The sequence below is a fragment of the Dipodomys merriami genome, unplaced genomic scaffold, assembly GCF_024711535.1.
Source record: "Dipodomys merriami isolate MVZ:Mamm:240054 unplaced genomic scaffold, mDipMer1.0.p SCAF_9, whole genome shotgun sequence".
Taxonomy (NCBI): Eukaryota; Metazoa; Chordata; class Mammalia; order Rodentia; family Heteromyidae; genus Dipodomys; species Dipodomys merriami.
Window position 1 is genome coordinate 34140624 of NW_027206512.1, and position 16325 is coordinate 34156948.

General features: G+C 43.7%; 1 protein-coding gene across 3 annotated transcripts in view; it reads right to left on the bottom strand.

The window, feature by feature from the left end:
- Spmap2l (sperm microtubule associated protein 2 like) overlaps window positions 1–15537 on the bottom strand; it is a 41889-nt gene extending 26352 nt beyond the window's left edge. For all 3 annotated transcript variants that reach the window (XM_070012329.1, XM_070012328.1, XM_070012327.1), the window contains exons 1-2: window positions 14768–15537; window positions 6510–6543 (exon numbers count right to left, since the gene is read on the bottom strand). In XM_070012329.1, the coding sequence (XP_069868430.1) occupies window positions 6510–6543; window positions 14768–15419 (686 nt within the window). In that variant the 5' untranslated portion in view covers window positions 15420–15537. The remainder of the gene's footprint in view (window positions 1–6509; window positions 6544–14767) is intronic.
- Between the last annotated feature and the right edge of the window lie 788 nt (window positions 15538–16325).

Genomic DNA, 16325 nt, shown 5'->3' on the forward strand with positions numbered 1-16325 from the left:
TGTCTTAGCGGTGCCACCATACCACCAGCTGCTACCACCTTTACTGAGGACTGTAAAGGAGGAGCACCTCAAGACTGAGATATGGCAGGCACTTTGATCTGCCACCAGATCCCTGGCATGAACCTTGTCCAGGAAGATCACCACAGCACAGTACTTCTCTTTCTGACCCTGGATTCCAGCTCAAGGTCAGTTTCTCCTGCCTGTGACACACAGCCTTCCAATTGACCCTCAAAACACCTGCCTGCCAACTGAGTGCGTAGTGGCACACAGATGAAATCTCAGCTATTTGGGAGGCAGAGGTGGGATGACTCCAGTTGGAGGCCAACCTGAGCAAAGTTAGTGGTGTTTTATTTAAAACTCAAACTAAAACCAAAAGGACTAGGGCTGTGACTCAGTGGTAGAACACTGGCAAGTACAAGTACTGAGGGGGAAAAAAAAGAACTACCTACCATCCTACTTGCATTTGACAACTCAGTGCTAACAGACCTGTGCCCCTAATTATAAACGTCTTTATCTGGTCCTTTCTCTGTGTCTGTATCAGTTGTGTCTGCTTGTGCCTTTATTTCAGCCATTTAAATCCTGTATCCTCTTTAATCTTTCTGAGTGAGTCTGTAGCACGTATGATTTAATGTAAGTATGATATAATGCGAGTATGACAATGTATGATAATCATGTGGTAAAAGCCATAGCAGATGCCATAAATAATTCTAATTAAATTGACTTAAAACATTTTAAGGCAAACTTTGTATATGAGATGTTATTTCAGAAATCTCAAACCATAAAGAATGCATAGAAAATAGACTAAATGGATGACCATCTAAAAACCTGTTCTTATATTAATAGAGTTGGCAGTTGTGTACAAAATTAAAACAGATCATTGTGTGTTATCTTAAAAAGTTAAATTAAAAAGCTATCTAATTTCTAGTTCCAGATGCAAAGAAAAGAAAGCCAACTATGTTGGACTCTGGCTATGTTAGACACAGGGAGAGGGGTGTGTGTGTGTGTGTGTGTGTGTGTGTGTGTGTGTGTGTGTGTGTGTGTGTGTGTGTGTGTGTGTGTGTGTGTGTGTGTGTGTGTGTGTGTGTGTGTGTGTGTGTGTGTGTGTGTGTGTGTGTGTGTGTGTGTGTGTGTGAAGTAAAAGGTGTAATCTGAGCCTGGCATCAGTGGCTCATGCCTGTAATCCTAGCTACTTAGGAAGCTGAGATCTGAGGATCACACTTCAAAGCCAGCCTGGGCAGGAAAGGCCATGAACTCTTCAATTATCCACTAGAAAACCAGAAGTGGTACTGTAGCTGAGTGGTAGAGCACTTACCTTGAGCTGAAGAGCTCAAGGACGGTACCCAGACCCAGAGTTCAAGCCCCCCCCCCCAAAAAAAAGTGTGATCTGAGAGTAAATATTAGTAATTAACACTAGAACTGTGCCTAGAGCTACAAATGCCAAATAAAACCAGGAGTACTTGGTGAATTAAAGCCAATCAAATTGACGTAGCTTGTAAATGTATTGGTATTCAATGAATCCCAACATTTTGGAAAGACACAATCATGTCTGTGTTCATAGCATAGCTTGCTCACAACCTAACCAGGAGAATCTTTGGCTGTGAAAAGTTTGGCATCAGCTTTGCAACTGGTATTGAGCAACTGTGGAGTCACACCCAGGCATCATGTGCACACAGTGAAGACACTGTCCGTTGCTAGACAGAACACCTCCATCCTTCTTCCCCACAAGAGCAGCCTTGCCATGTGGGTAACTCCTGTTGCCTGGGCCACTCTCCAGGGAGGTGACTTGAAAGTGACTCAGAGGTGGAGAAAGCTATGCTTTCAGATAGGACCTCATGTTATGTATTAATCATTTATGATAACTTAGCTTTAGATTGCACCAAGATTCCCCTTACTACTGTCTTTTTACCAGAAAGATAATGGGGTTTCCTACCTGTGGTATTTTATGCAAGACTACCAACCATGTAATCATTACTACTGCAATTTGTAAACTGGGATGTTATTTCAATTGGAATTAAGTTCTCTAATATTTGCTAATTTTTTACCAATACCTCACATTTTCAACCTACATGTCTTAATTCATTTCTTTCCACTTTCGGTAGTACTGGGATTTGAATCAGGGCTTTATGCCTGCAAGGCACTCTACCATTAAGCCATGCGCCCTCCTCCCCACCAGCTTTATCTTAATCAGAACATGGGTTTCCTTTTTGTTTCAGGAATTGTGTTAACTAAACATATCATGTTACGTTCCTGTGCAGAAACAAAAGAATGTAAAAGGTTTTAATTCTTTTTTTTTTTTTTTTTTTGATGGTCATGGGGCTTGAACTCTGGGCCTGAGTGCTGTTTGTCCCTCAGCTCTTCAGCTCAAGCCAAGTGCTTGAGCTACAGTGCCACTTCTGGTTTTCTGGTGGTTTATTGGAGTTAAGAGTTTCACGGATTTTCTTGCCCGGGCTGGCTTTGAACCGAGATCCTCAGATCTCAGCCTCCTGAGTAGCTAGGATTACAAGCATGAGCCACCGGTGCCTGGCTAAGGTTTTAATTCTTGAAGGCAAAAAAATGTATAGTATTGCTGTACCCTTTCTTCATTGTTAAGTAGTCTCTTAGCCAATAGCTAAGAGAGTTTTTTTAAATCCATACTTCAGATGCAGAGCAATAAGTCTGTTTGTAGAGCAATGTTTATGGAGATGAGATCCAGCCTCTGCAGAGGGTCCATCCACCAAGCCTCTCAGTCTGAATGCTCTTTTACATTCTACAATCTGGCTTTCTGTTCATAACTAATCAAACATAGCACATTTATATAAGAAACTAGGGAGTACAGAGGCAAATGATGGAATTAGCACAAATCCTTAACAATCAATAAAAACAATAACAAAAACATTTGTAACCATTCTCTTTACAATGATTTCTTTTTTTCCCAGCCAAGGGGCTTGAACTCTAGGTCTGGGTGCTATTCCTGAGCTCTTCAGCTCAAGGCTAGCACTCTACCGCTTGAGCCATGGCACCACTTCTAGCTTTTTCTGTTTATGTGGTACTGAGGAATCGAACCCAGCACTCTACCACTGAGCCACATTTCCAGCCCTACAATTATTTCTCAAGTGAAAGAATTTTGTATGCCAGGTGCTGGTGGCTCACACCTGAAATCCTAGCTACTCAAGAGACTGAAAACTGAGGGTCATGGTTCAAAGCTGGCCAGGTAGGAAAGTCATGAGACTCTTATCTCTAATTAATCACCAAAAAGCTGGAAATGGAGGTGAGGTTCAAGTGGTAGAGTGCCATCCTTGAACAAAAAAGCTAAGGGACAGTGCCCAGGTTCTGAGTTCAGGCAGTACAGGCACAAAAACAAAAACAAAAAATCTCCAACAACTTAAGTGAGTACAAATTATTTTCACTGCCACTGGAAAGTTTACTCACTTTGCAGATATTACTAATTTGAAGTCATGTGGACTAAGGAATGAATACCTGTAATATCCAGTTAATGTTATTCCTGACGTCTCCCCTCAGCCACCCGAGACCACCTTGGGCAAACAACATACTGCTGTGCATTCCATCATCTCTTGGTAATTGCTAACTGACACATGTGCCCTATCCTACTTTGCAGATTTCTTGTAAGAAAGTACTTAGAAAACAGAAAAACAAAATATGTAATAATGTCTACCACTGGTAACAGCTTTAAAAAAAGAACTACAAAACATAGGAAATAGAAAATACAAAAATGAAATCAACAAATTTAACTGTAGTGGTTAAACAATAATAAAAATACAGTGATTTCAACCCACTTCTTTTTTAAGTTTTTTCTTGCCAGTCCTGGGTCTTGAACTCAGAACCTGAGCACTGTCCCTGGCCTCTCTGTGCTCAAGGCTAGCACTCTGCCACTTGACCACAGCACCACTTCTGGCTTTTTCTGTTTATGTGGTACTGAGGAATTGAACCCAGGTCTTCATGTATGCTAGGCAAGCACTCTACCATTAAACCACATTCCCACGGGGGCTGGGAAGGTGGCTCAGTGATAGAGCGCTTGCCTTGCATGCTTGAGGCCCTGGGTTCGATTCCTCAGCATTACATAAGCAGAAGGAAAAAAAAGCCGGAAGTGTCACTATGGCTCAAGTGGTAGAGTGCTAGCCTTGAGCTGAAGGGCTGAGGGACAGTGCCCAAGCCCAGAGTTCAGGGCCCACGACTGGACCCCCCAAAAAAACCACATTCCCAGCCCCTCAAACTACTTTTTTTTTGGGGGGGGGTCTGGTCATGGGGCCTGAACTCTGTGCTTGGGCGCTGTCCCTCAGCTCTTCAGCTCAAGGCTAGCGCTCTACCACTTGAGCCACAGCACCACTTCCAGCTTTTTTCTTTTTTCTTTTCTTTTTTGTGCTTATAAACTGTTATATTGAATCAAAACCTCTGTACAACTACTTAAGATAATAACAACATCAACAACAACAACAATAATAATAAAGAAATGGCTTTCTTGGAAGTGGCGCTGTGGCTCAAGTGGTAGAGTGCTTGCCTTGAGCTGAAGAGCTGAGGGACAGCGCCCAGGCAGGCCCAGAGTTCAAGCCCCATGACCGACCAAAAAAAAAAAAAAAAAGAAAGAAATGGCTTTCTCAAACCACTGCCAACCTGTGCCCAAGGTCATTGACACATCTCCTGCAGACTGTGTTTAGCATGGAATCATTGTCCCTTGCAGGGTGTCCTTGAACTACTTAACTTAGTTTCTCTCCTTAACCTGAAGTTGTTATACTCTAGATTATAGTACTGAATTATTCTGAATCTCAACTACTCACCTGCCTATTGATTTTAATGACGTCCCATCATTCAGGGCAAAATACATTTAGCCGTAACATCCACAGCCTCTGACATAGAGCGAAATATACCTTCCCATCTACCCTGTCCTCAGGGTGCTATATTCCATGGCCACATTGGGCTTGCTATTTATCAAACCACAGTTTACATCTTTGTGCTTCTGTAGATGTTTCCTTATGCTTTCCCACTACTTTACAATACTCTTCTCCTGTTGGTCCTATTTACCTACTCATCAGCTATATTCATCCTTCAAAATCCATTTCACACATATTTAATTCAGTACATTTTGTGAGGCCTGCCTTATTACAACTTCAGTGCCTCTGAGAAGTTTGTTTCCTCTTATCTGAGAATTTTACAGCATCTTGGTTATTTATTTAATTCTTCATTTGTTCATTCAATTATACCTTTTAGATAAATGTCATATATCAGGAACAGCACTAGAATCTTTTTTTCTTTTTGCTTATGTGATGCTGAGGAATCGAACCCAGGGCCTCAGGAATGCAAGGCAAGCACTCTACCACTGGGCCACGTTCCAGCCCCTCAAACTACTGCTTAAAAAAGTAAATTCTTTCCTTCTTCCTTTCTTTCCTTCTTTCTTTCTTCCCTTTCTTTTCTCCTTTCTTTCCTTTCTTTCTTTTTCTTTTTCTTTCTTTCTTCCCTTCCTTCCTTCCTTCCTTTCTTTTCTCCTTTCTTTCCTTTCTTTCTTTTTCTTTCTTTCTTTCTTTTTCTTTCTTTCTTTCTTCCCTTCCTTCCTTCCTTCCTTCCTTCCTTCCTTCTTTCCTTCCTCCCTCCCTCCCTCCCTTCCTTTCTCTCTCTCATTCTCTCTTTTCTTTCCTTTGTTTGTTTCTTTCTCTCTGTATTTCTTTCTTTCCTTCATCTTTTTTATTTTTATTTTGGCCAATACTAGACTTGATCTTAATGCATTTTTTTCTGCTGATAGCTGGAATTCTACCACTTGAGCCACTTCTGGCTTTTTGCTGGTTAAGTGAAGAGACTTATGGAGCTTTCTGCCCTGGTTGGTTTCTAAAGTAGATCCTCAGGTCTCAGCCTCCTGAGTAGCTAAGATGACAAGTGTGACCCACTAGTGCTCAGCTTAGACATAACTTTCTTGAGTTAATTGACTGCTGTACTTAAACTAGAGGCCAGGAGAGGATTGACATCTACTAACCTAGGATCTCCCAAAAGCGATGACATGAGATTGTCTTAAGTTCTTGGAAGGCTCATCTTATCTATTAAACAAATATACTACAGTGTCTAGCAAGCCAGTGAAAATCTGAGTGGCTGTCCTTCACCACAGGGAACTCCTTACTTCATTGTCCCATAGGAATTGTGATTCAAAAAGGGCCTATGGCAAAGGAAAGCAGAGGGATCTCCATGGCGGAGACTCCAGGATAGATCTCCTTTCTGCCTGCAGGATTCAGCCCCAACCAGCTTGGCTGACCACCAAGTTCCTTATGTGAAATAGTATTAGATGGGGCTGGGAAGATGGCTCAGTGGTAGAGTGCTTGCCTTGCATGCCTGAGGCCCTGGGTTCGATTCCTCAGCACCACATAAGCAAAAAGAAAAAACCCGAAAGTGGCGCTGTGGCTCAAGTGGTAGAGTGCTAGCCTTGAGCTGAAGAGCTGAGGGACAGCGCCCAGGCCTAGAGTTCAGGCCCTACTACTGGACCCCCCCACCCCCCCCCAAAAAAAAGAAAAGAATACTAGAGCTACTCTTACCATTTCTTTACAAAGTCACAGGAAGTAGGTCGTGCTGAAAGAAAAGGAAAGCAACAATTAGATTTGATAGGAATGAAGATAACATTGCAAATCAAAGAGTGAGGAAAAATAACTTCAGGGAAATGAAAAAGCCAAGTGAGAGAATGAGACCCTGAGTTCCAAGCCCCAGTACACGAGGCACTGCTGAAGCAACTGATTGGTGGTGGTGGTGGTGGTGGTGGTGGTGGTGGTGGTGGTGGTGGTGCTGGTGGTGGTGGTGCTGGTGGTGCTGGTGGTGGTGGTGGTGGTGGTGGTGGTGGTGGTGGTGGTGGTGGTGGTGGTGGTGGTGGTGGTGGGGTGTGTGTGTGTGTGTGTGTGTGTGTGTGTGGTGTGTGTGTGTGTGTGTGTGTGTGTGTGTGTGTGTGTGTGTGTGTGTGTGTGTGTGTGTGTGTGTGTGTGTGTGATTCCTGGGGCGTGAACTCAGAGCTTGAGTGCTGTCCCTGAGCTTCTTTTGTTTAAGGCCATCACTCTACTATTTGAGCCACAGCTTCACTTCCCAATTTTTTGGTAGTTTTTGGTGAAGATAAGAGTCTCACATACTTTCTTGCCCTGGCTGGCTTCAAACCACAGTCCTTATAACTCGGCCTCCTGAGTAGTTGGGATTACAGGTGTGAGCCACCAGCACCCAATACCATAAATCTTTTAAAGAAATATTTCTTCTTTTTTTTAGGTCCAAGACTGGGACTTGAACTTTCGTTCATTGGTTAGTGCTCTACCAACTGAGCCATGCCTCCAACACCTAAGGAAGCATTTCTTTCTTTTTTTATTTTGCCAGTCTTGAGGCTTGAACTCAGGGCCTGGGCTCTGTCCCTGAGCCTCCTTGTGCTCAAGGGTAGCACTCTACAACTTGAGCCACAGTGTCACTTCCAGCTTTTTCTGAGTGGTTTATTGGAAATAAGAGTCTAATGGACTTTCTTGCCTGGGCTGGCTTTGAACTGGGATCCTCAGATCTCAGCCTCCTGAGTAGCTAGGAATACAGACATGAGCCACTAGCACTTCACTCTAAAGAAGCATTTCTAAGAGTTCTAAGTAAGACAGTAGATCTTAGAGAAGTATAAGCCAAAATGTGAACATATAGCCATGTAGTTTGTTTGTTTGTTTGTTTTGGTATGTGTGTGTCAGTCACGGGGCTTGAACTCGTCCTGGGCGCTGTCCCTCAGCTCTTCAGCTCAAGGCTAGTGCTCTACCACTTGAGCCACAGCACCACTTCCGGCTTTTTCTGCTTATGTGGTGCTGAGGAATCGAACCCAGGGCCTCATGCATGCAAGGCAAGCACTCTACCACTGAGCTACCCTCCCAGCCCTCTTGCCATGTAGTTTAATGGTTTGTATTTATACATTTAATTTGAGGTTGCTTTTATAAATAGACACATAAAAACACTATGGGGGAACGGAGGTTTGGAGGAAAAAAACTGGGAGAAAATGAGGCAGGAAGTGACACTGTTCAAAAAGAAATGTACTCAATACCTTACTTATGTAACTGTAACCCCTCTGTACATCAACTTTACAGTAAAAAACTTTAAAAACACACCATAATACGGTCTCAACATTATAGCCAGTTTTGCTCTGGAAGGTAAATTGCCTTCAAGATACTTTAGTAACCTCCATTACTTTTCAAGGCTCATGTATCCCATAAGCCAACTTAGTGTGACTACATAAGCCAACATCACCACCTTTTTTGGGTTTTTTTTGTTTGTTTTTTTTTGTTTTTTTGGTTTTTGTGCTTGAACTCAGAGCCTAGGCACTGTCCCTGAGCTCTATTGCTCTTACTTTGACTACAGCTCTATTTCCGGTGTTCTGGTGGTTAATTGGAGAGAAGTCTCATGGTCTTTCCTGCTGGCTTTGAACTATGATCACAAGATCTCAGCCTCCTGAGTAGCTAGGATTACAGACATCTTGGATGCGGCTGATCTCTCTTGGTGGCTCTCTTTGCAGACCCAGGCCCTCCCCCACTGCTCCTGGCACGCAGTGTCAGCTCAGAGTTATCCGGCTGGGGAGGAAGCCAAAGGGTAAGGGTGGCAGCTCCCTGCAGGTGAGAGGGCAGAGGCACCCAGTTCATCACACCTGACACTTCCCTTCAAAGTAGTGCTCCAAAACACTACACTGTCCGGCTGACAGCTGCAGGGATTAGTTAGCTGTGCCTCCTCTGACACTCCAGAGTTTGCATTTAGGTTACTATTGTCATCCCACTAACTTCAATCTGTTCTTCATACTCATCCCACCTGATTTCACCTGTGCAAATGGCTCTGGCAAGTGGGCAGTCGCTGAGAACATTGGATTTTTATCTTGTGCCTACAACAAACAAAACTCCTGTTCAAAGACAGGCTGGGCTACAAACTGATGATAGGTAGCAGCTAGCCAGGATAGATGGGGAAATGCAAAAGGAACCTAAAGTGGAGGATGGGATTACAAGGTTTCTAAAGGAAAATATTGTAATTAAGCCTCCACACTTACAGGCTCAGTACACTGCACCGAGAAATGGGAATTTCTCACTGGCAATCTCAGTACGTGCTCCAGCCTCAAAGGCAAATGATTTTTTTCAACTCCACTTTCACTGTATTCAAAATGTATTTGGAGCAGGTTCTCAAACTATTTTTACTGCCGTAAGTTCACTGAAAGCAGGAGAAAAGGCTGACATTTTCTATTTGTCTTTGCTCCACACCATTCTCTCCATAGTCACTTCACAATCCCTTTGGTTGAAAAGACAGGAGGAGAACATTATTATGACAAGGACTCAAACTTCCAGTAAAGGGACAGCAGACCCCTGCAGGACAGGCCACCCCCAATGAGGACAATTACCTCTAATGATGAGGTGGCATCCTGGAGCAGAAGAAAGCATCTCATGGGAACCAGTTTGTTCCCCAAGATGACAGTGAGATCTTCTCTGAAACCCAAGAGAACCAGGTAATGGCCAGGCAGGCCACACCTCTAACTGGGACCCCTAAACTATGCATGTCTTTGTCTCCTGGCCCTAATTCTTCCTCTACTTTCAACCTAATGTTCACCTCTGTATACAAAAGATGGCTGAAGATGAACTGAAATGCTGTCTTCTTAAGGTGTCATGTCAATTAAAAGTTTCCACTTCATGCCATAAATCTTCCCTAGTAGACTTCATTATCACTTTCATTATGTTTCACACCTTCCCTGAATTCTTCTCTCACAAGATGCAAGGTCTGAGACAAATAGCTGTGCTGACTTTGAGAAAACAGCCAAGACCCTGTTCTCAATGAACAAACAAATAGGTATTTTTTTATTGATATTATAAAGGTAATGTATAGAGGGGCTACAGTTACATAAGTCAGGCAATGAGCACATATCTTTTTGGACAATGTCATCTTTTCCATTGCTCTCCAACAAATAAGTACTTAAGAGCCAAAAGCATAGAAAAATGAGGGCTGGGAAGGTGGCTCAGTGGTAGAGCACTTGCCTTGCATGCTCGAGGCCCTGGGTTCGATTCCTCAGCACCACATAAGAAAAAAGCTGGAAGTGGCGCTGTGGCTCAAGTAGTAGAGTGCTAGCCTTGAGCTGAAGAGCTGAGGGACAGCGCCCAGGCCCAGAGTTCAGGCCCCACGACCGGACCCCCCCCAAAAAAGCATAGAAAAATGGTATCTAAACCATAGATGTGGATATGACCATCAAAAGGAAAGACAGCATAAAGACACAAAGGTCAGAATGGAGCCCTTAGAATTGTGGCTCATACCTGTAACCCTAGCTATTCAGTAGGCTGAGATCTGAAGGATTGGAGTTTGAAGCCAGACAAAATGTCTGAAAGACTCCATCTCTAACCAGCAAAATGCCCAGCTGGAGGTGTGGTGCAAATGGTACAGAACCATCTGAGCAAGTACAAGGCTGAGTTTAAACTCCAGTATTAATCCTTCCCCACCAAAAAAATACCAAGAGAACTCAGTAAGTGGCCCTAAGAAGGAACAACCTCTCAGGGACGTGATGAACCAAGAGACTGTGATGTAGCAGAGGCCACCTGTGGTGGTTGTTTTTGTTTTGTTTTTGGTCGGTCTTAGGGCCTGAACTCTGGGCTTGAGCGCTGTCCCTGTGCTCTTCAGCTCAAGGCTAGCGCTCTACCGCTTGAGCATAGTGCCTCTTCCTGCCACCTGTGTTTGAGAAGGGACAGCCCAGTCAGTTGTAGCTGTGTCAAACGCTGCCAAGAGGTAATATAAGGAAACATACTACCATATATCATCTGTTCTAAGTGCCTTATAAGTCTTAACTCTGAGCAAATAGTCATTATGTTCAATGTACATTATGTAAAAAATTAACTATGTAACTTGAGGGTAGGGATGGGAAAGGGAAAATGAAGGATGAAGGGAAGGCACTGACCAAGTAACATGGTACTCATCATCTCACTTCTGGAATTGTAACCCCTTATACAACAACTTAATAATTGTTTCAAATTCTGGATTTGCTAATGGCTTGGAGGCAGATTTTTTTAAAAAGTTGTCTACTGGACATTATGTAAATGAACTAAGCAACTCAAAGACAGTAATGGGAGGGAGGAAATGAGAAAGAGGGAACAGCTTACACTAAGCAAAAGGAAAAAAAATGTAAATATTACCTGATGTGGAAGAAATAGTTGTATTGTCAAAGCTCATAGAATTCAAAAACTTTATAGACAATGATAATGACAATTTGCCTTGTGAAGGTTGAAATGTGTTTGTGACTTTAAGTATCACTATTCCACACAATACTGTGAAATATGTGAACTTTATATAATCACTTAATCTCAATAAAAAACTAATTTTAAAAAGTTGTCAAGGTTTTTTCCACTTTATCTTATGTGCCTCGTAGACATTCAAGTAGGGAGGCTAAAGAGATAATTGTTAGGGCTGGGAGGTGGCTCAGTGGTAGAGCACTTGCCTTGCATGCTCGAGGCCCTGGGTTCGATTCCTCAGCACCACATAAGAAAAAAGCCGGAAGTGGTGCTGTGGCTCAAGTGGTAGAGTGCTAGCCTTGAGCTGAAGAGCTGAGGTACAGCGCCCAGGCCCAGAGTTCAGGCCCCACGACTGGACCCCAAAAAAAAAAAAGAGATAATTGTTAGAAAACAGGAGCGTTGGCTGGAGTGGAGACAAGAGATAACTGGGTATGTTACCAGCATGAAGGCCAGTAGAATTGATGATCTCACCTAGTGAATGAGGAAAGTTCTAGAAGACTTTGAGAGGACTGAGCCATCAGTCACTACAACCTAAACTCCCAGAAGTGGAGGAAACTGAGTCAGGAACAATCCATGTGGTAGGATGTAGAGGTAGTGGTATTCCAGAAAATAAATAATGAAAGATTTCTAAGATAGATAAATGTCAAATTTGAGCCATGAGGATGATTTGCCTTTGAATTTTGACAGGAGAGGTCATTATGACCTCAATAAAAGCAACTTCAGCTAAGTGGAGGGATGGCAGCATAATCTAAGTGGTTCTTGAGATGAGAGAAAAAAAGATACCTATTTTGAGGGTTTTTTCCCTTAAAATATAGAGAAACTGAGTGCAACATGGATGGATTCATAGAGTTAAAAGAAAGCTGATGTTTGAGTGTTTGGTGGTTTTTAGACAGGAGTTACTGTATCTGTATGCCAATGGGAATGACCCAGTAAAAAGAATATGATACAGGAAAAAGAGGGACTAATTTAGGAACAAAGAACTTAGAGAAGTTAGATGAGATGGCATCTAGTATAGATTCAGGGAATAGCCTTTAACAGAAGTGGGAACAGTTCATTGACTAATAACAGGAGAAAAAGCAGACTATATATGGGTACAGATTCAATGTGAAGAGACAGGAAATAGCCTGTGATTTCTTTTATTCTCAATTTTTGTTTTGTTTTTGGTGAGGTTGTTTACACTTCTCTTGTCCTTATATGTTTTCATAATGCTAGCAAGAATTAGCCAGACATCGTGGTACATACTTGTAACCCCCGCACTCAGGAGATTGAGGCAGAAAGATAGCAAGTTTGAAAAGATAAGGGCAGAAAGTCCTAAAGTAAATGCTATATATTGAGAGATTAGCAGAATTAAAAGGTTGTCACTTTGGGGGGGGGCGGGTAGGGCAGTCCTGGGGCTTGAACTCAGGGCCTGGGTGCTGTCCTAAAGCTTTTTTGTTCATGGCTAGCACTCTACTACTTGAGCCATGGTTCAAGTAGTTAATTGGTAGTTAATTGGAGATGGTCTCATGAGCCAGCTCTGGCTGGCTTTAAACTGCAATCCTCAGATCTCAGTCTCTTGAGTAGTTAGGATTTCAGGCATGAGCACCTGGCTTAGAGCTCCTTTGAAGATAAAATTTTGTTGTAAGAAGATTTATACAACTCATATGAGGGCACAGGAGGGACAAACTGGGAGAGGGCAAGAGAAGGGGTGACATTGCCCAAAAAGAAATGTACTTGTTACCTGACATACTGTACACCCTCTGGACATCACCTTTATAATAATTTTTAAAGAGTTTAAAACAAAAAAGATACAGAGGAATGAATTGAAAAGATAGATTATGGTTAAGCATACTTGAGACAGAATCTGGAAATGGCATAGCATTTCCAGGAAGCATAACAAGAACAAGTTTGGTATGTGCCTTAGATAGGAATGAAAGACAAGATCATTCCAAGCAAGGATGTTAGAGAACTGAGAAGCCAGTTGGATGACCCAGGGGGTCCTGAAGTCTCCATGCACAAGGACAGGATGGAAATTAACTAGAGTAGCTTCAGGAAATAGAGACCCAGTATAAACAGCTCATCTGACAAGTTCTATGGTAACAGAAAAAACGGTGATGGTAGGGAAGGGATGGGGTTCTGAAGAAAGCATGGAGTCAAGGGCCACTTCAAGATGATAGATTTTAGAATATGTGTGTATGCCAAGGAACTAATCCATTGGAAAGGAAAAAAAAACTAAATGGGTATAGGACAAAGTTCTGTAAGAAGATGAGTAAAACCTAAAGCACAAGTGGAGGATTTGGGTTCTTACAGAGAAGCACAATTCCTCCTTCAAATGGGAGGGAGAAAAAAAAAAAAAACAGAATCCAGCCAGACACTGGTGGCTCATGCCTATAATCCTAGGAACTCGAGAGGCATATCTCCAATTAACCATAGAAAACCAGAAGTGGTACTATGGCTTAAAGTAGTATAGTACTAGCCTTGAGCAAAAGAGCTAAGAGACAGGTGCCAAGCCCTGAATTCAAACCCTGATACCAACATTTAAAAAAAAAATTATGAGTACAGATGGGAATAAGACAAATAGACCTGGGGTAAGAAAATTCATGATTGACTGATTTTACTTTCTTGATAAAGAATGAAGCCAAATCTTCAAGGAGGTGGGGTCAAAGATGTGGAGGTTACTGATTAGGTAAATAAAGTGAGTTTGATGGGGAGAACCAAATGACCAACTTAAGAACTGTGGTAATGAAACTAGTCAATACGGTTGTGCAATTTTGTACAGCAAGAGTCACTGCTTAGGTTTAGCAAGAGAGTAGATGGATTGCTGGGTTTAACCAGGGTTGGAGTTTTCTTGGAAGTATGGTGGATAGCCAAAGAGGTATGAAGTAGAAGACATTGAAGGGTACAACTGCACTAATAAACCATAGGACTGAGACTAGATCAGAAGGAATCAGTGAAAGTGTGTGATAAAGAGTGGTCAGGTCCAGTGTGGACAAAAGAAGGTCAATGGTGAGAAGGCTTGAGTAAGTGGATGTGGTCAGATGGAGAGTGTTTATACCTAAGTCCCATTCAGTCCTATTATCTTTTGAACTTAGTGAGGACTAAGATAGTGAGGACTTCAGTGCACTTTTTGACTACTTGTTCCATGACTGTTTCCCTCTCTGGGACCATGAGCTAAAACAGTAACAAAAATATTCTCCAAGCGTCTGTTTTCAGTTGAAAAGGAAGAAAAATGATGTAATACAAAACATTAAGCGCAATAACAGGGATTGATTAAAATGTAACCCATATGCAAGGGCCTGCTGTACAGAGAAATTAGGAAGGCCTTCAAAGATCATCAAGGACAGTCGGGGGGCCAATAGAGGGTCAATGGAGTACTAGTTTCTGTTACAGTCAGGATGTTAATCTCCTATGATGAGTCCCTAGAAGGGCAAAAATAGGTGACTGCAAAGCAGCAGGTAGTTAGAACTAGAATTAAGGGATCTGAAAGGAGTTTCAAGCAAGCAAACCTCCCCTGAAGACTCCCAAGGTGTAGATGGATGGGGTTTCTGGGTTTCTGAGGTGGGGGTATCACCTACCGCTTTGAGAAGCCTCAGGAGGCCGTGGAGGACATCTAGTGATGAGGGAAGGGGACAGTATCACTGTAGCCGTAGGAAGCAAGTCCACCTTTTCAGCCTTGTGGAGCTTGAGGGGCTCCAGGGACAGGGTAGGCTCCTGAGCCTTGCGGGTCGTGTGGGCCACACTGGTCCCCTGGACCTTGTGGGGTGTACTAGGCTCGAACGTCTTAGGGGGTGAGGAGGTTCTATGTGGCTCGAAGTGTATGGAAGGTTTAAGGGCCTCCATGTGCGTGGAGGGCTTGTAGGCCTTGAAGTGTGCAGGGGGTTTATGGGCTTCGAAGTGCGAGGAGGGTTCAAAGACTCTGTGGAGCTTGAAGGAGTCACTGGATTTGGTTGACTCGTCAAAGTTGGCGCATTTGTCTCCCAGGTCTTGCTGGTGGGCCCTCTTAACCACCTCCAAATCGTCGTCGTCCTCCTCCTCTTCCTCCTCTGCTTCCTGGTCCTCCTCCGTCTCCTCGTATTCGTCTGCCTCATCAGTCTCCTCTGGGTGTGCGTTCAGGAGCCTGAGCACTAGGGGATTCTGACAGATGTCCGAGTAAGCAGATAGATCTGTCGTTTCCTGTTCTGTTATCTCAGACTCTGCGTAAGAACCCGAAAATTCCAGGTCCTCCATCTTTCTAAGAAGTACCCACCACGTGCAGATCTCGCCTAGGCGGCGCTCTGCACAGGCGCAGATCGCTATATGAGCCGTAGCCGAAGGTGGGGCGGCCTGCGCCCTGCCACGCCCCGTCCCTGCCCTGCTAGCCCCGCCCCTACTACCACGCCCCGCCCCTCCCAGCAGAGTAGTCCTCACTGATTCGCCCAGCCCTGGAAGGAAGAGCAGCCCAGCCCCAAGTTTCCCCCTGCTGCACGTCCCGTTGCCATGGGGACGTGCAGCCCCCCCCCCCCCAACAGCGCTCAGAGGGGCGGAGCCCAGGCGGGTTGGTTGTGTGTTGTGACTCAGTTTCCGGTCAAGGGAGGAGTTTCACATCCTCTAGGTCCAGCAGGCCTTGATGCATTTCAGCCAGTGTAGTTACCGCGACACTCAGAAGAGCCAGATCTTTGTTAGGTCTCAGAGGATCCCAGGCACAGACTCAAAACAAAGGCTGGGAGCAGATGCAGAGACTGGCAATATTTTGAGACCCTCCCTCACTCATTAAGGCCATCAGCTTCTAGTAAATGCACAGCATTTGTAATGGGGGTTAGAAGGATAGAGTGACATCATTATGACATTTGAAGCAGCATATTGGTGCTAGCCACAAAGCCACTTCTGGCTTTTTCCATGATTTATTAGAGGTAAGGACCTCTCAGGATTTCCTGCCCTTGGAGCTGTGATTCAAGTGGTAGAGCACTGGCCTCGAGCAAAACAAAACTCAGGGTCAATGCCTAGGCTGAGTTCAAGTCCCAGGATCCCCTACTCCCTTAAAAAAAAAAGCCAAGTAAGAACATGAGGCCTTGAGTTCAAACCCTAGTACTGGCAAAAGCCGTGTGGGGAGCATCCTTTGGGACACAGGGGGAGGGGGGTGATAAAGCATCCTCT